Here is a 24,376-nt window from a genome sequence, read left to right as displayed (position 1 = left end):
GTACATCTTTTTTTTGCAGGCTTCGGTGTGTAGGCTAATCTGGATAAGCACATGCGTTTTTAATTAGTTTTATTTAGCTGTATAAAGAGTTAAAAACAGAAGAAAAAAATCACACCCGTGATACTACATCATACTACATCATATACATCACATTCCGTGCTCAGCCAATCAAATCATCAACAATGTAATTCCGGCCAATCACAATTTGCATCATCACTTTTCTGTCCTCTAGCTAGCGCCCCTCGAAAAGATATAATCATATTATGCAGGAGAAGTGTATAAACTAAGGCTATTTTAAGGTTATAAGCCTTATTTTATTTTATACATCTTCATTTTATGCAAAGCACTTTGTAACCTTGTGCTGGACAATAACGATAAATAATACATTATTTATCATTATTTTCTCTAGCCCAAAGCACACCATAGTGTAACTCTTGTGTGTGACGGTAAACGTGATGATGTTTAGCCCCTGTCATTATTATTCACAGTACCTGTGAAGGCGGCAAGCTGACCAACTGTACTCAACTCAACTGTAACGGTAAGAGAAGCGCATGCATCAACAACTGTCACAATGCTACTACTATCCCTGTCACAATGTTCTACAAGGTGTATCTCACTAACGGACAGTGGAATGAGATGACGATATATTATTAATACTCTATCTCTGTTCTTCAACCTCTCCCTCCCACACCAGTGGAGGGACAGTGGTCACTGTGGACTCCATGGGGTCAGTGTTCGGTGTCGTGCGGAGCGGGTCTCCAGTCTCGGTACCGCTTCTGTCCCAACTCGGCTGCTCCAGGCCTGCCCTGCCCGGGGTCCCACCGCCAGGATCAAATCTGTGTGTCTGTCCCCTGTGACCGTGAGTGACACACACACACACACACACACACACACACACACACACACACACACACACACACACCCATACACGTATTATTCAAAATTTGAATACAATTTTGAATAATTCCAAAAGTAAATCAGTGCATATCATGCAAAAAAAGACGAGACCAAGGCATTCTTGTATGAGAAGGTGAAAAGCCTTTATTAAAATGGCTAATGCATTTGCAAAAGTGAAAATGCACCAATGCATTTGCAAAAGTGAAAATGCATATCATATTTAAGTCTGACCAGAAGCAAGGATAAAACATATATAATACAATATTTCACGTTTGGCGTTGTAACAACAATGAAACGTAATACGATACCATTCAAATGTTGGTCAGTCAGTCGTGTGCCACCTTTGCGGGGAGGCCATAGAAAAATCAACATTAGAAGCCATCAAGCAGCTGGTGAGCGTCATGTCGTCTTGTCTGTCCTCCAGGTGACGGGGACTGGGGACAGTGGACCACCTGGACAGACTGCACCAAGTCGTGTGGCGGAGGGGTCCGAAGCCGTAGGAGAGAGTGTGACCATCCCATTCCGGAGGGGGACGGGAATTACTGCGAGGGCCTGGGGACTGAGGTCGTAGCCTGTAACACCGACCACTGCCCAGGTATGCAAAGACTGAACGAATGAATGGATGAACGAGTGGATCTTAAGGATCGCTTCGCCCATTTTCAAATTTGCACATAATTGATCCTCACAGTAATGCTCATAATATGGTACCATTTTTGCCTATTCAGTTTCTGTCTCACCTTTTTTTTTTATTTATGCGAGAACAATGGCTTCTATGAAAATGAGTGAAGTGGTCCTTTAAGGTTTGATTATAGGTTAAATGGCTACATATAGAACAATTAGACCTGGGCCTAACTCCCCTGAAAAATCCTATTATCTTGAGTGCTTTTGAAGCATGGCAGGAATCGCATAAATTATTGAGGATAGATACGTCTCTGATGAGAAAGACACCATTATGGGAAAATCCTAATATTCCTTATCCCATAGCTGAGATGGGCTAATAATGGAATCAGGACTGTGGGTGATTTATATAGCAACAATGTAACCATGACCTCTTTAAATATCTTCATGTTGGCGCCATGAGCGTAAGTGCGTGACTGCGCCATGAGCGTAAGTGCGTGTGGCTCCGTTACGGCCTGTACTCAGTTGTATATAGTAAGGATGGCTACAGAACTGACATTTTGAAGTCTGTGTTGCTCTACTAGCTGTACCACCCCTGCTAGTAAAATGCAAAAGGACAGTTAACCCATTTTGGGCGGGAACCCCTTTTGGTGTTTTAAACATTGTTATAATTTAGCTATTGAAAAATAGCAGATCTACAAGCTCATAGCGCGCCACCGAGTGGCGCGCTACGAGCTTGTAGGTCTGCTATTTTTGAAAAATCGTGAAAATATTTATTTCAGAAAACTGGAGGATTTAGAAGGATTTTTAAAAAATTTGAGGTCAGGCCTAAATGGGTCAAATGATAAGGGACAATATCGGTGGCACCCAACTGTATGTTCTCTGTGTGTGTTTCAGTGCCCCCATGCTCCCAGGTCCCAGGGACCGTGTTCAGCAGCTGTGGGCCCTCCTGTCCTCGCTCCTGTGATGACCTGGCAGTGAGTAGTAGTACCATTACAACATACTGTAGCGTCTCTGTCGGAATCTCCAAAGCTGTTACTTTACCTTTGGGGGGGGGCACCCACTACTACGTCATAGTAAAAAGCCCATAGACTTCTCAGACATTTATTTTCAAACAGAGTTTCTTTGACTTAATTCATGAAATTTCGAGGGAAAAAAAATCATCTAATTTGTTTTTAATTCATGTACTTTTTTGTACATGAAAAGGGACCCATAAAAATGTGTCCCGAACCCACTGTTTGGAACCAGTGGGTTTAAAGGATTAAGAAGATGTAGATAAAAAGAGAAGGATCCGGGCACACAAAGTAAAAAAATGAGGAACGCCTTTATTAAATTTAATTTAATAAAGGCGTTCTTCATTTTTTAACTTGTGCCCGGATCCTTCTCTTTTTATCTATGTCTTGATCCCGTTTTTGATCCGTGTGAGCACCTTTTTATAATTATCACGTTTTGCTATCTCCGTTGAGCACCTGGTTAGTTCCTCTTTTTTCTCGATTAAGATGTGGTGGTGTGATTGTGTCCCCATCCCATGCAGCACTGTGAGTGGCGTTGTGAGGCAGGCTGTTACTGCACGGAGGGCAAGGTCCTGTCGGCCAACGGTACGCTGTGTGTGGAGAGAGACCACTGTCCCTGTCTGGACCTCACCTCCGGACTCAGACTGGAGCCTGGAGAGACCACCGCGGCCCCCGACACATGCAACAACTGGTTAGGATTACATGCACGCACACACATATTCATGCACGGGCGCGCACACGCACGCACGCACGCATGCACGCACGCACGCACGCACGCATGCACGCACGCACGCACGCACACACACACACACACACACACGTGTAAAGTCCACCAATACATTCCACTTTTGCATGTGTACACTACACACTGTAGGCATTGAAAGAATGTGGGATCAAAAGGAAAAGTAGAAAGCTATGAGGGGAAAATAACTAATATATAATTTTATAATATAACAATATAATATTTTATTATATTGTGTGGTGTTTGTTTCAGTACCTGTGAGGGTGGGAGGCTCAACTGCACCAGTGAGATCTGTCCAGGTGAGTCCACACACGCACGCACGCACACGCACACACACACACACACACACACACACACACACACACACACACTGACACCTCCCAATGTATGAATGGATGGACCATTGTAAAGCGCTTTGAATAAGCACGTACGTTTTCAGGTGGGTGGTGATGATCCACCTGAACTGAAGCCACACCCACAGCTGTTGGGTGATAAAGGGGGAGGGGTTAGGGGAGGGGATTATATTGTGATGTCACTAACGTGGTGTATTTCGATTGGGCCTTTTGACTCAAAGGCTTTCAGCTTTCAGAGAGGAAACCAAAAATACAGGGACGATATATTTCAATATTCTAACCACAATATTCTAACCCCACCATCTCCAGTGCCAGGTGACTGGTGTGAGTGGTCGGACTGGACGCCCTGCTCCAGGACATGTGGAGCGGAGTCCGTGTCTCGCTACAGGAGCTGTGGATGTCCTGAGCCCCGGGCCGGAGGTCCGGCCTGTCCAGGAGAGCATGAGATCCACAACGGAGTCGGGGTTCAGATCCAGAGACAGCCCTGTCCTGTCATCTCATTCTGTCCTGGTAGGCAAAACCCACACGCCTCTTATAACCCATGCCATTGACTTGATTTATATTTACAGTGCATATTTGTACATATCTGTCAAAATAAGTAACGGAAAAAACTAGATAGCTTATTCCCATTGTGGTACTTTGAGTGTGTTTGTGTAAATGAGTGCCACATGTTGGGGCAGAGTGTAGTAATGCTGGTTTTACAGGGCTTTTCTCTGTGGCGACAGCCAGGATATCTATTATCATTGCATTGGATCCTTTCTTTTCTGGTATCTGTCTGTCTTCGCCTCTCTGTTGCTTTATTGTCTCCGCCAGGTGGAAGGCAAATCGGTACACATTATCTCTATAGTCATTTGATCAAGATGGATCTGCCCGACTTTTGTGACTAACTCATTTATTTATCCTGCTGTTTCCTCTTACTACCTGCTTGGTTCATCTGCTCTGCTGTGTCACTCTTCTCTCCTCCTTACACAAGTTCTGTGTTTCATAATTCATTATCTCATCGTATGTCACTGTTGTTGTCTCTGTCTCTCTTCATCGCTCTCTGTCTGTAGTTCACGGCTCATGGAGTGTGTGGTCGCCGTGGTCAGACTGCGAGGCGTGCGAGGGCTCGTCCAGGCGCGTCAGGCACTGTAACAGCCCCCCCGCTCGCTTCGGAGGTCTTCCCTGTCACGGAGAAGGCACACAGAGCCGCGGCTGCCATGACAACGTCACCACCTGCACAGGTCAGCTCATTACTGGGCAGTTTTATTTGGACAGGCTAGAGAAAGCCAGGGCATAAGGTCCTCACATAAGGTCCCACACCTCCCAAAATCTAATAATAAAAGAACATTTTCGCTGTTCATTTATTCAGCTGTATAACCCATTTTGGTCGGGAACCCCTTTTGGTGTTTTAAACATTATGTTATAATTTAGCCATTGAAAAAAAACCTACAAGCTCATAGCTTGTAGGTGTCACTTTTGAAAAATCGTTAAAATGTGCCTCAAATCTTTCAGAAAATTGTCATGATTTAGATTTTCTTTTTGAATTTCGACGTCCGGCCTGAATGGGATAAGTCAACTTCACCCTGTGCTCTGCAGAATGCGGCGGCGGACAAGAAGATTGGCCTTGTGGGAAACCCTGTCCACGCTCGTGTTCGGATCTCCATGGCGACACGGAGTGCCTGGAACCCTCAGGGTGCGAGCGGACCTGCGGTTGCCCGGGTGACATGGTGCTGCAGGACGGTGGGTGCGTGCCCAGGGAGGAGTGTCGTTGCAAGTACCACAACGGCACCGCCGATGGTAAATTATACGAGACATTTCCTTTATCCTGTCTGGCTGAAAAGAGGTCAAAAATACTATATTTACATGTTAGCTTGACTGATGCCAATTAGGGTTCTCAAACCTTTCTAATTTAGGACCCCCAGTTTGTTATGCATTTGTCTGTGGCCTGCCAAAACTCTTGACAGTGTACAAATGAAACCAACTGGTTCCATTTGTACACGTCAGAGTTACAGACCTGTACGGGTCCATCAATCATTCTGGGGAACCCCTTCAAGGGCCCCTGGGAGTCCCCGGAAACCCACTTTGATAAACACTGAATTAGATGACCCTTATCTGCGTGCTAAATAAAAGTTAATAAAAGTAAATTGACATGACAATATTTTAGCACGACATCTACAGTAAATGTATTCTTTCTTCTTCCTTCTCTCTGACTTGTATCTCTGTCTGAAGATGGTCTAAGCTTCAACAATGCATCCTGGACGTGGCCTGGAGGGATTGACTGGCAGTACGCAGACCCAGGAGACAGCATCGTTACCGACTGTAAAAACTGGTACGGTACACTAAACCACACATGGGACACTAGAATCGCACCGCAAATGGTAAAACAAGGACCATTCGGGTTCCATTCGTACACTGTCAGAGTTACAGACAGTGTACAGTTACAGACCTATAAGCATAGGTCGGATCAGGGCCTACTTGAAAATCTCGAAAGAGTTCGCGGCCCACCCATCAGACCACTTAACGCGGTAGCCATTCGGCCGCCGTGTCAATCAATCGATTATATTCCACCTTGAATCAATGGAACCTTTTTTGCCAGTTATTTTGGGGGCCATTTACACTATCCTCACAGGTTTTGTTAAATCACTGCAATAATATTTTGAGTGGGTGACATTAATAAATAATAATATTGATAGCCTGCATACTGACATACTATTTGGGCGTAGTTGAGGTAATTGTTCAGATATAGTTGTCTTCATTTGTCTTTACCATGTTTTGTGTGCCCTTCTTCTTCTTCTTCTTCTTCTTCTTCTTCTTCTTCTTCTTCTTCTTCTTCTTCACTATTCCTCCAGCACATGTGAGGCCGGGGTTTTGCAGTGTCAGTCGGTCCCCGGCTGCCACGTCGATGGGGGCTGGAGCCAATGGGGTGGCTGGAACGAGTGTTCGCGTCCATGTGGAGGCGGAGTCCACTTCAGGAAACGTCAGTGTGACAACCCTGCCCCTCAGAGCGGGGGGCGGGGCTGCCTGGGCGCAGCCGAACAGCAGAAAGACTGCAACGCACACACCTGCACAGGTACGCTGGTCTTTCACCGTACACACCCAGCTAATGCAGAAACAGAACTGGCCTGATGTGAACCTCTTGTTTGGTGAAAAACGTTTGTCTTTGATAAGTCTCTGTATTTTCCCACTGTATTTTAATCCAGGCCTGACCTGAACCCAAGCAATGCATTTGTGGAGTGACACTAATTGGCCCTCATTAAGGGAGAGATCAACTGTGGAAATAATTATGTGCCAAAGACGCGGTGCGCATGTAGACAAGTCGACAAAATAGAGAGTAAAGCAAATAAAGCATAACGGAAACAATTCGTGGCATGGCATTGTGAAATCATGGATTTCACAATGCCATGCCAGACTTCCCGGTCCTTCATTGCCATCCCCAGTTCCTGCCTACTGATGCATGTGTCCCTAGAGATGACATCAGGGAATGTTTTGTACCTCTGGTCTGCTTTGAGGCAGGACTCCAGAGAAGAAGGGAAGATATAACCTCATGATCAGCTCTGTAGCAGTGGCCAGTAAACTGTGTTCTTCTGGATCGGACTAGTGAAGAAACACAGGGAAGGTTGCCGTATATTAGAGAAGTCGATGGGTGGCTCTTCCAAGAGAGATTTTGCTTGATGATTAGATGACTTTGATTAGAAGGCGGGTGTACTAAGTGCTATCCAGCCGTTTCTCTAATTTCTTTGAAAGCGCCCATTTGGTTTCTAACTATCATTTAGCAGAGGACCCCCTGGATATTGCTTGCAATCTCACGATAGATATCACAATACAGAGGCCATGATACGATATATATCGATATATATCGATTATACGTTTATTCAAAATATTGACTATGGTACGTTGCATAAATACAATAACACACTTTCAGGCCCACAGAGATCTTTAAATTAAAATAAAATGTCTAAACATCCTAACAAGGGGTCTGAGTCTGGGAAGGGAGTGCATTGCAACTTGCAAGGGGGGCTTTGATAACGTTAAACAGAGGTACGTTTGTCAACACTGATCACCCAGATAATTCATGCCGTTTATTGCCATATCGATACAGCAGCTTCTCGATCGATTCACCTATCGTCTGAAGTGTCGATCGATGTATTGCCATATCGATTAATTGAATGCACCACTAACCCCCTGGAACTCCCTCAATATACCCCTAGGAGTCCCCGGACCCCACTTTGAGACCCCACTTGTTGTTCACATTTACAGGGGGCTCATCCAAACGTGTGTGTGTTTCTCCTGTCAGACTCGGCAGGTCCGTGGGGGTCCTGGTCACAGTGGTCTGTGTGTTCGGTCACCTGTGGTGGGGGAGTGCAGTTCCGCTCTCATGTCTGCAACGCTGCCCCCTGCAGTGGCCTCAGCAGGCAGAGTAAGACCTGCAACAACCAGGTCTGCCTCGGTGAGTCTACGCTCTACGCCCAGCACATACTGTACTCACTCATCCATTTACAGTACACATCCATTCACTCTTTCTTTCTTTCTTTCTTTCTTTCTTTCTTTCAGTATTTATTTCAGTATTTATTTCTTACAATATTTATTTCTTACAATTTTTCTTTCAATATTTCTTTCAGTATTTCTTCATCTCAGTATTTCTTTATGTATTTATTTATCTCAGTATTCTTTCAGTATTTCTTTCTTTCAATATTTCTTCTTTAAATTTTTCTGTCTTTTATTTCCTTAATTATATGCTTCATATATTACTCTAGTTGCTCATCTCCATCCCCCCTAGCTGTTCCTCTTCACTGATTTCATCTCATACTGTCATTTGCGTCATTAGTCACGGCCGATGAGCGGTCCGTGAAATACGGTTGCCACCCTCTCATTCTGCCAACTCACACATTGATTCATCTCAATGTGGAGGCATCTGGGGTAAAGCCGGCGTTAAATAGATAGGCCCTATTCATAATAATGACACTAATCTAATTCCTTACGGCGCTACTATCTGTCTTGCGTTTTGACATGTCTGTCCGTGGTGTTGCAGAGGTGGGCTGTCCCCCAGGCAGGCTGTACAGAGAGTGCGAGCGCGGCGAGGGCTGTCCGTTCAGCTGTTCCCAGGTCAGCGGCAGGGAGGACTGCTACTCAGACGGTTGTGAGGAGGGCTGCCACTGTCCCAAGCAAACCTACCAGCACAATGGACTCTGTCTACAGGTGGGTTCTTACCCTGAATCATCTAGAAGCCCAGAGTTGCGGGCGGGGCCCGGGAACAGATACTGTACTAGGCTAAAATACTCATACTCGGCATGGGTCAAGCCCACCAATGGCAAGAACCCCCATAACACACATTGACCTACTTCTTAGGTATGGATTGTGGAGTATTTTAAAGGCGTACTGAACAGTATTCTGCCACTTGACTTGCAAAGAGCTGGTTCCAAGAATCCTCCTTCCCGGGCCGTAACCCAAGCAACATCAATCCTACAGTATAACTTGGAGGGATGCATCGGCTCTGTAGATGCCATAGGGACGGTCACATTATAATTGGCTCCTCGGCTAACTGCAGTCACTGCTATTTTCGCTATTTGATGTACAACAAAGACTATTGTGTGTGTGTGCGTGCGCGTGTGTGTGTGTGCCTCTCTTTCTCCTGGTTTGTGCTTTTAAGTGAAGTTCCTCAGAACGTCTTTACTGATCTTTGTTCATTGCTGAGTGCCTCTTCTGAAGAAGCTGACTGAAGCTGAAGCCTGTCTCTATTACTGCATTGTTGAAATTGCTGCATTTAAAACAACGTGTGTGTGTGTGTGTGTGTGTGTGTGTGTGTGTGTGTGTGTGTGTGTGTGTGTGTGTGTGTGTGTGTGTGTGTGTGTGTGTGTGTGTGTGTGTGTGTGTGTGTGTGTGTGTGTGTGTGTGTGTGTGTGTGTGTGTGTGTGTGTGTGTGTGTGTGTGTGTGTGTGTGTTCATTAGGAATGCCCATGTCTGGTGGACAGAGCGTTCCTGGCCTCTCTGCAGGCTGTGTCCATCACACCTGTCTCCTCTAACATCTCAGAGGGAGCAGAGCTCCAGTCTGGAGACACACTGGTCCACGACTGCAGCTCCTGGTGAGAAGACAACAACAATTAACCGCTGTATTTACCTTCAACACGTTTAAAAATAGCACAGTTAGCACAGCTTGCAGGTGTGGTTACTGAATAGGTGTTGTAATCGATTTAATTGAATATAAACTAACCAGAGAATTAATACCGCTTCAGGATGCGTTGGGAGCAAAATCACACAGAAGGAAGGAGGAATAAGACTCGTGGGAGTTGGGGCTTTATTTTATTTTAATCTTGCCAACAAAATGAAAAGGGACACAGAATAGTAACGGGCTTACTTTTTTGGAAACTTATCTAAGTAACTAACTACTAAATGCAAAACGAACTCATTAAGTTACACCGTTACCCAAAAAAGTATTCTCGTTATATAACACCGTTACACCCAACACTGGTCAACAATGTCACGTGATCAATATGACGTCAAAGTACTCCATATTTGGGCATACCTGAACTGAACTCCATATATACTGTATATGGCATAAATGGAACACAGACAGACAGACGGGTGCAACCTGGTTGTAGTCTACGTGGGGCATGCACTTCCAACTTGAATCGTTCCCGTGTAGGCTGTCTAGTATAAATAAGAAATTTGTTTAAGACATTTGCCTTTCGATTATTCTATTAATCAAAAGCAATCTATAGAATATTGGTTAAGAAGGAATCAATCGTTGCAGCCCCAATAAGAAGCTGATGTCAGTAGACGTCTCACCCAATGCCAATTCTGTTAACAATAATAATAATATAGATGATGATGATGATGATGATGATGATGGTGATGATGATGATGATGATGATGATGATGATGTTGCTGATGCAGGAGATACAGTAAAATACCAACCATCTCCCATCCTCCCAATCTCTAGTTCGTGTGAGCATGGCAGATGGAACTGTTCCTTGGAGAACTGTCCAGTGGATGGAGGCCTGTCCTCCTGGGGCCCCTGGGGGTCCTGCTCCCTGTCCTGTGGAGGTCTGGGCGTGAAAACACGATCACGGAGCTGCAGCCGGCCGGCCCCCGCCCACGGAGGGAGGGACTGCCTGGGACAGCGACAGGAAACCACCTACTGTCAGACCCCTGACTGTCCAGGTGTGTGTGTGTGTGTGTGTGTGTGTGTGTGTGTGTGTGTGTGTGTGTGTGTGTGTGTGTGTGTGTGTGTGTGTGTGTGTGTGTGTGTGCGTGTGCGTGTGATGATACCTTTAAGACATACAACCCTTCCCACTCACTTACAGTACAGTAGGTCATTTAACACAGGAATTATGTACGAACCTTCCCAAATACACACTGGACAACGCTCCACACATCCAACACTATTCTCTCTCCTGGCTCCCAAACGGGAATAAACCCCCCATTGCAGTCACTAACTGCAGACTAATTTCTCTTCACTCTACTTATGTGATTTTTTTCATTTACCTTGTTTATTGACTAGACTTCGTGCTTACTCTGCTTATTCCAATCTTGCACTTAGTTGTATGTCACTCTGGATAAAAGTGTCGGCTAAATGCCGAAATAGTAAATTGCAATGACATTCAATGGCTGGGAACTGGCACTAAAACACGTATCTCTTGCTAACACTGCAAGCATACACAGATGTTTTGTTGCAGTGCAGCTTTAAATGTCATTTGCTGCTTCTGTGAAATATTGTAAATCAGAATCGAGGTTAACCGTGTGGCCAAGATGATACATTTCACTTTAAGTACTTATAGCCTGCAGACCTTAGAAACTATGTATCATATCTAATGTGTTTTTGCTTCTTGCTGTTGGCAGTGATCGTCGCTCCCACGGAGGAGCCCACAACGCCTGGTAAGATACCACTCCTCTTTCATCCTCTCACCTTACATCTTTCTGTCCAGTGGTGAAAAGTAACTAAGTACATTTACTTAAGTACAATTTTGAGGTATTTGTTAGCCTGGCTCCAGCCCTGAATCGCTACCATTAAAGAAAATGTCCTGGTCAGACTGAAAGCCTTCAGTCTGAATAATGAAGTGAAACGAAATGAGAATTTTGTTTCAAGAGTGTCAGGCTAGGTATTTGTCTGTCTCATCCTCCCTCCGTCTCCATCTCGTCTCTCCCGTACAGATGAGGATGCAGGGTTCTCTCCCTGGTCGTCATGGAGCCCTTGCACCAGGACCTGCAGCGACGCCCTCCACCCTGCCCTGAAGTCACGCCACCGCCGCTGTGTCAGGCCCCCCTGCTCTGGCTCCTCCCACCAGGAGACGGTCTGCAACATGCCACAGTGCACAGGTACAACCTCTATACAACATGCCACAGTGCACAGGTACAACCTCTATACAACATGCCACAGTACACAGGTACAACCTCTTCTGCAACATGCCACAGTGCACAGGTACAACCTCTATACAACATGCCACAGTGCTAAGGCTGTACCCTAGCCCTTTTTTTAGGACTCGAATTTCGGCAGGAATTTTCGAGCGAACATCCGGACCATTTGTTTCTAATTAATTTAAAAAAGAACCTTTGAGATATCCGTCTCGATCAGAGCTCTTTATCAATCTCTCTTGTCTCTCCCAAAAAAAAACATTCCCGAAAAGGTAAAAGAAATCCTGAATTAAAAACGCAACTTTTTAGTCATTTCTAATTTCATTAAAATCTAAGAAATTAGTAGTGAAAATAGCCGATCTGCAAGCTCACAATGCGACGTGAACCGGTGCATTGTGAGCTTGTAGATCTGCTATTTTCACTAGTTTGGATCCCGGGCAAACATCTAATTTCTCTTTTGGGTCACGGGCTAAAAGGTTTGAGAACCACTGGTCTACAGAATACCAATGGTGGTTTATCCCTTTAACCAATTTATAAGCCCCATATACTTTGTTGTATGACTAATAGCAAAAATAGCCGATCTACGAGCTCACAATGCGCCGCTTTGCATTGTGAGCTATGGTACAACGGAGTATTTAAATCTATTTAAGCCACAGCTGGGTACCCTGCACCTTCTACGAGAGCGCATTCATTAATAATCCTCATGCAGAACATGGGTAATGTCTCTGAAATTGTTTTGAGCTTGTCTTCGTGTAGCCTGCTCATAAATAGACTGCAGAGAGGGGAGCTGTCTTACCTCTATAATCTTCCCTGGAGCAGTCTGCAACATCAGTTAGACAAATTTGGAGAGATTACTGGGACCTGTGTTGAATATCTTTCCCTTGCCCTCTACTTCCCGTCTCCCGTTGCTGTCTTAATACAGTAACACCTGCCTAAAAATAATCTTTAAAAAAAAAAGTGACAATGGCAGCCGCAAAGGACAGAGAATTGGACTGGAAAGTCAGCATGAGCTTCCCGAAAGAGAAGCGCCCTGTATCCTCTCATTAACCTCCGTGCCTTCATACTAGTGTCCTTGAACAAGGCCACCTCTATCTGTGCCAATAGACATGATCAGTGTCCGGGAGCAGGTGACACTGGGCAGCTCCCAGGAGTCACGCTGTCACAATGACAAACTTCCCTCCGGAAAATTGGTTTTTCGAAAGATCTGGCATACAGTAAAGATGGGCCTTTTTGCCATTTAAGAAGAATGATTATTCACAGTTTTATAGCATTGGAGGGAGAGGGGGGGTGTATGTAATCTGTGTAATGAAATGCTTGTCCCTGTAAGCATAGTATTAATCGCCCGTGGATGGTGTGAGGTTTTGATTGATTGATTGATTGAAGAATTTATTAACAGTTTGCAGAATTACAGTACATTTCAAGCACAAACTCAATACAAAGGCTGTTAACTGTGAGTGGACGACCCAATTAAGCATTACACTTGTTTCCAACAGGGTCCACCATGTTCAAATCATCAAAACATTTAGAGACGTACAAATAGACACTTCTATAGACAGAACAGGAATTCATCAAAAAAGAATTCATCAAAAAGGAGGTAAAAAGGGAAAAGAAATATATACAGTGAGGGGAAAAAAGGGGGGGGGGCGGGGGGGGGATTCAGATTTTACGGGGGCCAGTTTCGAATTGCAGCCATCCGTAGGTGCCCTTTGAGAGCGGTTTTGAAGGAGTCAAGGGATTCGCATGTCTTAATGACAGTTGGTAGGGCGTTCCACATTTTGGTGGCATAGGAGCGAAAAGAATTTAGACCCTTGTTTGTGCCGAATCTGGGTTGTACATGGTTCGTTGCACTCCCTCTGGTGTTGTGGGTGTGGACTTCGTTAACATTAAGGAAGTATCTAGACAGGTACATGGGTATCTTGGTGGTGTATCGAATCTTGTGGACCAGACCCATTGCAAGATGCTGTACTCTGTCGTCGACCCTAAGCCATTCCAGCCTGTCGAAGTGGGCAGGGGTGAGGTGGGTTCGGGGGGCTAGATCAAGTAGGAGCCTGACCAGTTTGTTTTGGGAAGTCTGGAGCCTGGTTTTAAGGGCCTTTGAGGTGCTGTGGTACCAGGAGGTGCATGCATAGTCAAAGAAACCCTGTACAAGGGCTCCTGTTAAGGTCTTCAAGGTGTTTTTGTTGACCAGTGAGGAGATCCTGTAGAGGAATCTTGTTCTATGGTTGACTTTTTTGATTACGTTGGTGGCCATTTTATCACCGGAAAGATTAGCCTCCAGGATGGAACCTAGGTAGGTAATTTCATCTTTACGTGTGATAACATTGTCACCCACTCTAACCGAGAAGCCATTTGCCTTGCTGAGATTACTAATAGAGCCAAAGAGAATGGATTCAGTTTTTCCCAGGTGTAAAGATAGTTTGTTATCAGCGAGCCAGGTGCAGATTCTACCGAGTTCAGAGCTGAGGGCATTTTCAACCTGCAGTTTGTCCCTGTCCGAGACCAGCAGTGCTGAGTCATCTGCGAACAGGAACAAGTTGCAGTCACAGGCTGAAGTCATGTCGTTTACATATATTAGGAACAGTAGAGGCCCTAGTATGCTTCCTTGTGGAACGCCACAGCTCACTGGGAGGGGGGGGGACAGTGTTCCGTTCACTTCCACCATCTGTTCTCTCCCCTCCAGGTAGGATTGCATCCAGCTCACTGATGTGCTATCGAAACCAATTGCTTTTAGCTTGTTAACCAGTATGGAGTGGTTCACGGTGTCAAAAGCCTTTTGGAGGTCCAGCATGACCATGCCGCAGTATTTGCCAGCGTCCACCTCTTGTTTGATGTGGTCGCTCAAATAGAGGAGGCATGTGTCAGTGGAGTGGGATGTTCTGAAGCCAGATTGGAACTCGTACAATAATTTATTAGTGGCAAGATACTTTTCAACCTGTTCATAGACTATTTTTTCCATCACTTTCGAGATGGAACTAAGAATAGAAATAGGGCGGTAGTTGCCGGGGTCTAATTTACTCCCTTTCTTGTGCAAGGGGGTTACTTTGGCCAGTTTGAAATCTTGGGGGACCTGTCCCTGTTTGATGGAGAGGTTTACTATGTGGGTGATGATTGGAGCTATAGAGATGGCTGAGTCTCTGAGAAATTTGGAGGGAATGTTGTCATGGCCTGTGGCCTTGTGGGGTTGGAGGGCACTCAGTTTCTTAATTACCTCATCAGTTGTTACCATAACTAGTTTAAAATCGTCTTTACAAACACCTAGGTTTTTGTAGAAGGTTGTAATGTGCTCTACACCAAAGAGCCCAGAGTGGGAGGGCAGTTTGTTAACCAGAGTTGTTGATATGTTTGTAAAGAAGATATTCAAGTAGTTGGCCACATCAAGGTTGACAGTGATGAGAGTGTTGTCAGATTTGATGTTTATGTTCGAAAATCTGGTTTTTAGTTTCTGACCATAGCTTAGTGTATTGTTTAGTAGCTTCCAGAGCTCATGAGGATTGTTTTTGTTTTCCTCAGCTTTATCATTAATGAAGTTACTTTTAGCTGATTTGGTCATGGCAGTTACACTGTTTCGTAGTTTGATTCGTTGTGTATTTAGGTTGTTCAAACGAGCTTGGCGAACACTGTCGAAGCGCTTGGCTAGCTTTGACTTGCATTTTAGAACCTCAGAGCATTTTTTGTCTCTGGCTTTCATTGCAGCCAGTATGTCCGAATTCATCCATGGTTCCGAGCGGGTTTTGCCCCTGGTGGTTCTCAAAGGAGCCATGTTGTTCAGTACTGATGTAAATTTGGTTTTGAAGCCAAGCCAAGCTTCTTCGACATGTGTGCATTCAAGCTCATCGGACCAATCCAGACTCTCCAATACTTGGTTAAAGACCTCACTAGAGTAGGTTTTGAGGTCCCTTGATATGACTGTTTTGTGGCAGCCGGTCTTAAGTTTTTGTATTTTGCGGGTACAGAATATCATAAAATGATCACTAAGCCCACATACAATAACCCCTTTCTTGGAGATTCTGGATTTGTCCGAGGACAGAATGAGATCAATGACAGTTTGAGTAGAATCACACACTCTAGTGGGTTGGGTAATTAGCTGACTGACACTATGTAGATCACAGAACTTACTGAATGACTTAAACACAGGTGCTTCCTTTCGTTGCATGTCTGTATTGTAGTCGCCAATCAGGATTTTCTCTACACCTTCCTCCTCAGCTAAGCACCCCTCAAGTATATCATAGAACCCATGTTGGTCAGGCGGTCTGTAGACGGTGCCCACTAATACTGATTTAGCTTTTTTGAAAATTAATTCAACCCACACAGTTTCAATTTCATCATGCTGTAAGTCAGTACGAGTAACATATTCAGTGTCTTTGTGAATATACATACACACGCCACCACCATGCCTGTTTCTGTCGTTTCTGATCAAAGAATAGTTCTCTATTTCAACTTCTGGGTCTTTAGTTGACTCATCAAGTTTGGTTTCAGAGAAGCTAATGATGTTCGCCTTACCGCATTGAAACATATGCCTGATTTCAGCCATTTTGGGTCCAAGGCTGTTGACATTCAGGTGAAAGATATGAAGTCCGTTGGCTCTGACTATGGTGCTTATCTCCTCCATGGCGAAATAGGGGAGCGGAGGGCCATTGTTGTCTGTAGAAGCCGCGGGTTGCCGTGGGGGGAGGGTGGGGGGTGCGTGGGGGTCGTCGTGGGGTGGCGGGAGTGGGGGATGGGGTCCCGAGGGCTCTGGTGGGGCCGATTGAGCCATGGTGTCGACCGGAGAAACAGCAGAAATAGCAGGTAAAGTATCACGGTGTCCGTCTCCAGCCTCGTTGTCCCCCTTGGTTGGATGTGGAGACTCTTCACGCCTGTAGATGGTGGTGTTGTCCGTGTCTTTTGCCTCGACTGCCGCCGATGTAAGATCTGCGTTGGGTCCCCAAGACGGCTCCGTGCCCGTACCTTGAGTTGGCTGTGTGGCCGTGACCGTCTCATGCGTTGTCCTTGCGATGGATCCCCAAGGCGGCTCCGTGCCCGTATCTTGAGTTGGCTGTGTGGCCGTGACCGTCTCATGCGTTGTCCTTGCGATGGATCCCCAAGGCGGCTCCGTGCCCGTATCTTGAGTTGGCTGTGTGGCCGCGACCGTCTCCTTTGTTGTCCTTGCGTCCGTGATCATCAGGCAAGTTTGTTTCTTCGCCTGAAGTCTAGTGATTACAGGACCAGGATTGGGTTGGATGTCTCCTGCCATTAACAAGAATATACAACAGAACAGGCGTCTGTCGATCTTGCCAAGTAGGGGTTTGTTTCTTTTGGTCGGATTGCAGGTTAACAGTGCGTGGATTCCAGCAGCGCCGTGTCCGAGATGTTTACCGGTCGATCCATTGTTGTTGTTGCCGAGGAGATAGAACGTGCTGTGTTCTTCGTTGTTTACGCTGGTGTTGTTCTCGTAATCAATTCTCCTCATATCCACGTGATGGTAGAACCAGGGTGAATTGGAGTAGAAATCCATAATCCACAGGAGTATGAAAAGAAAATGAGCGAGAAAATGCGCTTTTTTGTCAACATTCTGTGACTTGGCGCAGGAGCGAGACGAAACACGTCTGTCCATCTCAACGACCGGATGCCCAGGTGGCTTGTTTATCTCAGGAACTGATTCTGTGTTTGTGTACATCAGCAGCAGAGATAAGTACTCGGCTGCTGTTTCATTTTGTCGCAGTCGGGTGAAAACCTTGTACAGTATGTGCAAAACCATTCCTTTTTTTTATTATTATTTTAAAAACATTTTAAATTGTGAAAATGGCTGATCTACAAGCTCACAATACGTCAGTCACATGTGAGCATGTATATTGGCAATTTTCACCACTTTTGTGCTACACTCTTAATTCATCTACGAAAAACACAAAAAGATGGAATATGGAGATAGAAGGTTTATGCCCTGCAGCAATGATTTATTTAGTCATTTGAGTTAAGTGTAGTGTGAACTTCTTGGGGATTTATTCAAATGGGACCAGGAGAATGGTAAATATACTGCCGTTCTTTAGCAGATGCAAGACTGGCTCAGATGCAATTTATCATGTTTTATTCTTCAGAGCAGATTACATCTGCTAAATCAGTTACTGGGCAGTGGGGCAGTTTCCAGAGGAAGCGCACCTGCTTTTCTTTCTTTACCTTGTATTTTATACTTTGTTGTATGACAGTGTCACGCAAAATGTGAGATAATTGCAGATCTACAAGCTTTTGTAGAGGATGCTACTGCCAAGCTGTTCTAATTTACACGTTCGGACTTACAAGTTACATGTTCAAGTGGTTCAACTATATGCACAATTGTATTTTTTTTAACTTTTCGGTTAGTTTTGAGTTTTGGTAGTAGAGATCTTTAATGGGTTTTTGTGTGTGTGTGTGTGTGTGTGTGTGTGTGTGTGTGTGTGTGTGTGTGTGTGTGTGTGTGTGTGTGTGTGTGTGTGTGTGTGTGTGTGTGTGTGTGTGTGTGTGTGTGTGTGTGTGTGTGTGTGTGTGTGTGTGTGTGTGTGTGTGTGTGTGTGTGTCTAGATGGAGGCGATGCGTGCACGGGGCCGGACTGTGCGCAGAGGAACTGTTCGTGGACAGAGTGGGGGGACTGGGCGTCCTGCTCTCGGTCCTGTGGCGTGGGACAGCAGCAGAGGATCAGGACCTTCAACAGCCCGGGGCCCAATGGGACCTGGTGCCAGGACATCCTGGGAGGCAACCTGGAGCACCGCTTCTGCAACATCAGACCGTGCAAAGGTCAGTGGCACAGAGCGGTGGTTTTCAACCTATTTCATATCAAGGCCCATTCTTCAGTCGGCCATTTAAGCCACGGATAAACCATTTGATGAGATTTAGCCTTGCAGACCCAGAACTAACGGATATTAGTTTTGGTCCATTTGGTTTAATTTTACACTCCCAAGAGTTAAAGGGTCCATTTGGTTACCAACTCTCCATCATTTAGCTGGGGACCCCTCAAGGACCACTGGTTGAAAATCACTGGCACAGAGCAGTGCCTCCCAAACAGTGGGTCGGAACCTAGATCTGCACGTTTTAGAACAATCTAGAAATATTGTTGAACAATGCTGAATCATTTAGACATTTTTTAACAGCACAAATCTTCTCTTAAGGGTGCTCGTAAACACTAAATATTTTTCAGATGGGGGTCCGCGACCTAAATCCCAAACCACACCAATGATTCATCATGCAACTCCTTGCAACAGGCAACTACTTGCAACCATTGTCCACAATGGAGTTGCATCGGTGCGGTTGACCTTAAAACTGTTTTGTTGCAAGGAGTTGGGACAAGTTGCATTGGTGTGGTTTGGGCTTAATACATATAAAGTTTGAGAATAACTGACATAGAAAAGTTGGCTTTACATTCAATTCGAAGGTGAATTTAGTAAAGCTTGCATGCATGTGCATGTTCACTTGCACACACACACAGCCGCAATATAATGATGCATGTTATTTAGCGGAAAGCAATTTTTGATTTACGTGTGTGTGTGTGTGTAACAGTGGACGGAAGCTGGTCTCGTTGGAGTCCCTGGTCTCGCTGTGACAAGCGCTGTGATGGAGGTCGCTCCATCCGTACTCGCTCCTGCTCCAGTCCTCCACCCAAGAACGGAGGGCGGAAGTGTGAAGGGGAGAAGAACCAGGTTAAACCCTGCAACACCAAACCCTGTGGTGAGACACAGCACGCACACGTGCACAACACACGCACAACACACACACACACACACACACACACACACACACACACACACACACACACACACACACTCACACACCGTTGCTGCCGGGCAGAATCGTTGCATCTCCATTTTTCTCAAATGTATTTTTTCCACAGTATACACTACTGTACTGTAGGTCAAATTGTTTGAAATACTTAAGTGGAATTTGAATAGGAAGTGCTTGTAGTTAAGTAATTGTATTTTTACAACATTGGCTTTGCCCCACACATTCTACATCAGCCTTAAATTCGTCTTTGAAATGCCAGTGTAAGGGCAGATAGTTGTGGAGGGAATATAATACCATTTAACCACTTGAACCCCAGCATTCATATTCTGGGGGGAACATTTAACCAAAAATAGCTCAGCTTCCTCCTCCGCGTCATCAGTGCGAAAGGGCCTTTCTGTGCGGAGTTTGCATGTTCTCCCCGTGTCCCCTAGGGTAGGTACCCTCACAAAAACATGCAGTAATCCTGGTCTCTAAACAAACTGCCTCCCCCTGGCCAGCCGTGGCGCCTGATGGAGGGGAAAGGAACTGGTTGGAATAACGTGTTCCTTCCACGCACTACGTCCAACCAGGGAAACTCCCCCCTGTCACGTATTTCAAACCACTGGTTTGAAACAGGTTCTCCTGGCATTAACATGCCAGAGGCAGCGTCTCTTATTTGGCCCAATTTATTTCTTATCCAGATAATGGATTGCAGATTTAACACTGAGAATTCCACTGTGTCGAGAGACTGTAATCGTACAAGCAGCAGCCAAAGCCTACAGCTGGCGTGACAATGAATGCGGCATAATTAATGCATGCAATGTTGTGATATGGATGTGAATGAATTTTGGTGATGGATCGTTTTGCTGGTGTGTTCACAGATGAGAAGGGTTGTCCACCGGGACAGGAGTTTGATATGTGTGCCAACGAGTGTCCCCAACGCTGCTCTGACCTCCAGCAGGGCATAGAATGCCAGGGGAGCGCTGACTGTCAGCCTGGATGCCGCTGCCCTAAAGGTACTGCCACTGTACCATGTCACAGATAAGAGTGTGCGTGTGCGTGTGTGTGTGCGTGTACCATCTACCATCTCATGGCGTGACGCATTATGAGCCTGTAGATCTACTATTAAGGTGTTTACTACTAGGGTTAAAAATCGCAACAATAAAAAAAGAAGGGACAAAATGGCCTTCATAACATTGCCATCCTAAAATACCGATTTTCTTTAATACAAACTTGTGTGCTTGTGTTTTACAGTGGTCCCCTATGGGTACTGTGGGCGAAATCCTTTATTAAACAGATAAGCTTTTGTTATCTGTGTGCGTTCGTGTATGTGCGTGCGCCTGTGTGTGTGTGTGTGTGTGTGTGTGTGTGTGTGTGTGTGTGTGTGTGTGTGTGTGTGTGTGTGTGTGTGTGTGTGTGTGTGTGTGTGTGTGTGTGTGTGTGTGTGTGTGTGTGTGTGTGTGTGCGTGTGAATATTAACTGGAGCCTGATGCTTCTGACTGTCCAGATGTTATCTGTTGTTCACCGCAGGGCAAATGACACCTTTTGTGAATCAGGCCACCCTGCCTGCCGTTATCTGAGTAGTTGGTCTGACCCGAGGATCTGTCACAAAATGCATTGTAATAGATGTGCCCGATGTTCTGTGATACAATTTGTATCACAGAACATCGGGCACATCTATTAAATAAAGTCCATTGCTGTCCATTATGTGCATTGTTTTGATATAGGCTACACTACAGTATGTTCCAGTGACTGCCACTTATTCCAAAGCCAAGGGGCGTCGATGCTAATTGATCTCAACCACATTTATTATTAGAAAAAGTAATGTCTTACATGGTTAAGAGGCATGACCCTCTTTGACACTTATTAGAGAGTTATAAAGCTTGAGCCCTCAGCTCTCCGGTGCAGTGGGAACAAATTAGTCTTGTACCAAGTTTTATTTCCATACATCAAGGACATCACATAGTATGATAAAACGTGATGTGCGTGTGTGTGTGTGTGTGCGTGCGTGCGTGTCCAGGCCAACTGCAGCAGGATGGAGTTTGTGTGCAGCTGTGGCAGTGTGACTGCATTGACTCGTTAGGACAGAGCTGGGCGGCGGGAAGCTGGCACAAGGTGGACTGCAACAACTGCAGCTGCTCTGACGGACAGCTGCACTGCACCAATCACAGCTGCCAGCCCACCTGCTCCTGGAGTTCATGGTCCAATTGGGCCTCATGCAGCACGACCTGTGGGCAGGGCCAGAGGACTCGGTACAGGTAAGAGACGAACCCGCCACCGGATCTAAACAATAGTACTTTGTTTTGTTTGAATTGCTTGCTATTATCCCTTTTCCCATGTTGTTTCTCTTTTGTTTTTGTATGGTAATGTGTGTATGTTAGACTTCTGTCTGAAATAAAGATGATATATAATAGCCGTTCTGTGAGCTTCCCTGTGTCAGGTGGAGCAGGGAGTGAAATGGCTTTTTGCGTGGACTCCTCTTGCTTCTCATGAGAGCTAGCACATCTGCATGCGTTGCCCAAACGCTCAGTGTGGGTCTTATCTCTTGTTTAAGGCTCATGTATCTACATTTTTCTTTCGCTATTTCAACACACGCCAGTTAAGATAATCAGACTTCGACCATTTGACATGACCATTTCTAACCGAATCGCCTCAATTGTTTGATGATTGAAGTGTCACTGACTGTGCATGTGAACAGTAACGAACTGTGCATGTGTTCTCTGTCAGGTCACTGGTTCCAGACTCCACGGGAGCAGACTGTCAGTTTGAGGAAGTTCAACACAAACCATGTGACCCGGGGCGCTGCCCCCCACTCTGTCTCCATGACGACCGGGAGCTCAGTGTGGGAGACACCTGGCTCCAAGGGGAGTGTAAACAATGGTGAGACACACACACACACACACACACACACACACACACATGGACACACATGCACACACATGCACACGCAATGTTGTGATACTTACTGTAACCACAAAGTGGTTACGTGATATTTGACATTGATTCGTTCTTTCAGTACATGCACGCCAGAGGGAGATTACTGCCAAGACATTGACTGCAGAGGTGAGTACTAGAAACACCTATAATCATATTCATTCATATTATGTCACACACAGCTGTTCTTTGCACACACTTCATTATATTTAGAAAATACTCTTGGTTAGCTAGTTGCAACCGGTTCATACATTTTTTGTATGGAGGATACAAGTTTGTTGGAGGATTCACAGGCAAAGCTAACGAGCGTCTAGGGCACGCTATATCATCTCTGTCAGGAAGAAACCTTGTATCTCCATATTCTTTTCATGAACTAATGGGTATTTTATACTTCATCATATGACCGTTTCATGGAAAAGTACGGTCGCATTGCAACATGTTGTGAGCTACTTTTTTAAACATAAAAAAATAGGGACGCCAAGTTGAAAGTGGTTAAGTATGTCTGTGAATTGTATAAATATTGAATTAAGCAATGAAAGGTGTTAACATGAGCTTGTGACTATATAATAACTATATTGGATGTATATATCGGAACACAGGTTCTATTTTTCTGTTTCCTGAAAAGTAACGGTTTGTGTTCTACGACTACGTCTCTGTTCTACCCGACAGAGACGATAATATACTCATGCTCATGGTCACAAACATCACATTGAGAACAACAGACAGTACATTGATTGTAGAAGCAGCTGATGTTATGATTATCATCCTGTCCTTTCCAGTGGATGGTGGTTGGACTCCTTGGTCGGTGTGGTCTGACTGCCCCGTAACCTGCGGGAAGGGAACGCAGGTTCGAACCCGTGCCTGTGTCAACCCGCCTCCGCGTAACAACGGCTCGGAATGCAGCGGGCCGGAGAGAGAAGCCCAGGACTGTCGTACACCTCCCTGTCTGGGTATGTTTCATCTCACGTTGTCACTTCAGGGCAGGCATTGTAGGCTTTGTTTAATCGCATTAACCCTGGAGTCGAGCGGATATTCCACCAAAATAACAAATCTACAAGCTCTCCACCACGCGTCGCATTGCGATTCGTTGTGAGCCTGTAGATGAGCTATTTTTGGCGTGATGTTTGGTGTAGACTCTGACAAAAATAGCTTGGTGTTTTAAACATTGTTATAATTTAGCTATTGAAAAATAGCAGATCTACAAGCTCGTAGCGCGCCACCGAGTGGCGCGCTACGAGCTTGTAGGTCTGCTATTTTTGAAAAATATCGGGGGTTTTTTTGGAAAATAATTTGGGGACCCCCTAAAATAATTTGGCGACCCCCCGAGGGGTCGCGACCCACGGGTTGAGAACCCCTGGTGTAGAGGGAAAAGAGGCGAGGGTGCATTATAGAGCCTTCTGCCCCGTGGTCAACAAAGTATTATAGGGTTTATGTGGTTAATCTCATGTTGTCCTTTTAAGAGTTTAATCTCATATTTCAATTTCAAGACTTTCATTACGGAATGACCAATGGAGCTGTGTGAAAATGCTGCTGGTATGATAATAAAGTTATAGATGATGCACCGATCTGTGCTGTAGAAATAACAAGCGATATGCATTAGCTTTAATATACAGACTTTCCCCTTTATCATTCAGGATCTATGACTAATATATAGGACCCGGTCCAAGTCCCAGTCCGGTCCAAATCTAATCTATTTATCATCTGTAAAAAGACAGATTTTTATATATATATAATTTCTAATACACAATATTGGAAGGCCAGTAACTTAAGTTGAATGTTTC

At 45.2% G+C, this 24,376-nt stretch overlaps 1 protein-coding gene across 2 annotated transcripts in view; it reads left to right on the top strand.

The window, feature by feature from the left end:
- sspo (SCO-spondin) overlaps positions 1-24,376 on the top strand; it is a 113,465-nt gene that overhangs the window by 49,995 nt on the left and 39,094 nt on the right. For both annotated transcript variants that reach the window (XM_079490337.1, XM_079490338.1), the window contains exons 78-101: positions 489-538; positions 695-859; positions 1,322-1,492; positions 2,413-2,492; positions 3,050-3,219; positions 3,523-3,569; positions 3,933-4,133; positions 4,676-4,846; positions 5,202-5,402; positions 5,835-5,934; positions 6,455-6,675; positions 7,900-8,052; positions 8,635-8,801; positions 9,552-9,685; positions 10,543-10,763; positions 11,442-11,477; positions 11,754-11,918; positions 18,489-18,701; positions 19,461-19,628; positions 20,543-20,677; positions 21,682-21,919; positions 22,389-22,541; positions 22,678-22,724; positions 23,375-23,545. In XM_079490337.1, the coding sequence (XP_079346463.1) occupies positions 489-538; positions 695-859; positions 1,322-1,492; positions 2,413-2,492; positions 3,050-3,219; positions 3,523-3,569; positions 3,933-4,133; positions 4,676-4,846; positions 5,202-5,402; positions 5,835-5,934; positions 6,455-6,675; positions 7,900-8,052; positions 8,635-8,801; positions 9,552-9,685; positions 10,543-10,763; positions 11,442-11,477; positions 11,754-11,918; positions 18,489-18,701; positions 19,461-19,628; positions 20,543-20,677; positions 21,682-21,919; positions 22,389-22,541; positions 22,678-22,724; positions 23,375-23,545 (3,578 nt within the window). The remainder of the gene's footprint in view (positions 1-488; positions 539-694; positions 860-1,321; positions 1,493-2,412; positions 2,493-3,049; positions 3,220-3,522; positions 3,570-3,932; positions 4,134-4,675; positions 4,847-5,201; positions 5,403-5,834; positions 5,935-6,454; positions 6,676-7,899; positions 8,053-8,634; positions 8,802-9,551; positions 9,686-10,542; positions 10,764-11,441; positions 11,478-11,753; positions 11,919-18,488; positions 18,702-19,460; positions 19,629-20,542; positions 20,678-21,681; positions 21,920-22,388; positions 22,542-22,677; positions 22,725-23,374; positions 23,546-24,376) is intronic.

Source organism: Electrona antarctica (assembly GCF_951216825.1).
Source record: "Electrona antarctica genome assembly, chromosome: 20".
Taxonomy (NCBI): Eukaryota; Metazoa; Chordata; class Actinopteri; order Myctophiformes; family Myctophidae; genus Electrona; species Electrona antarctica.
The sequence above is the reverse complement of the archived record's forward strand: the minus strand, read 5'-3'. Positions and strand labels throughout refer to the sequence as shown.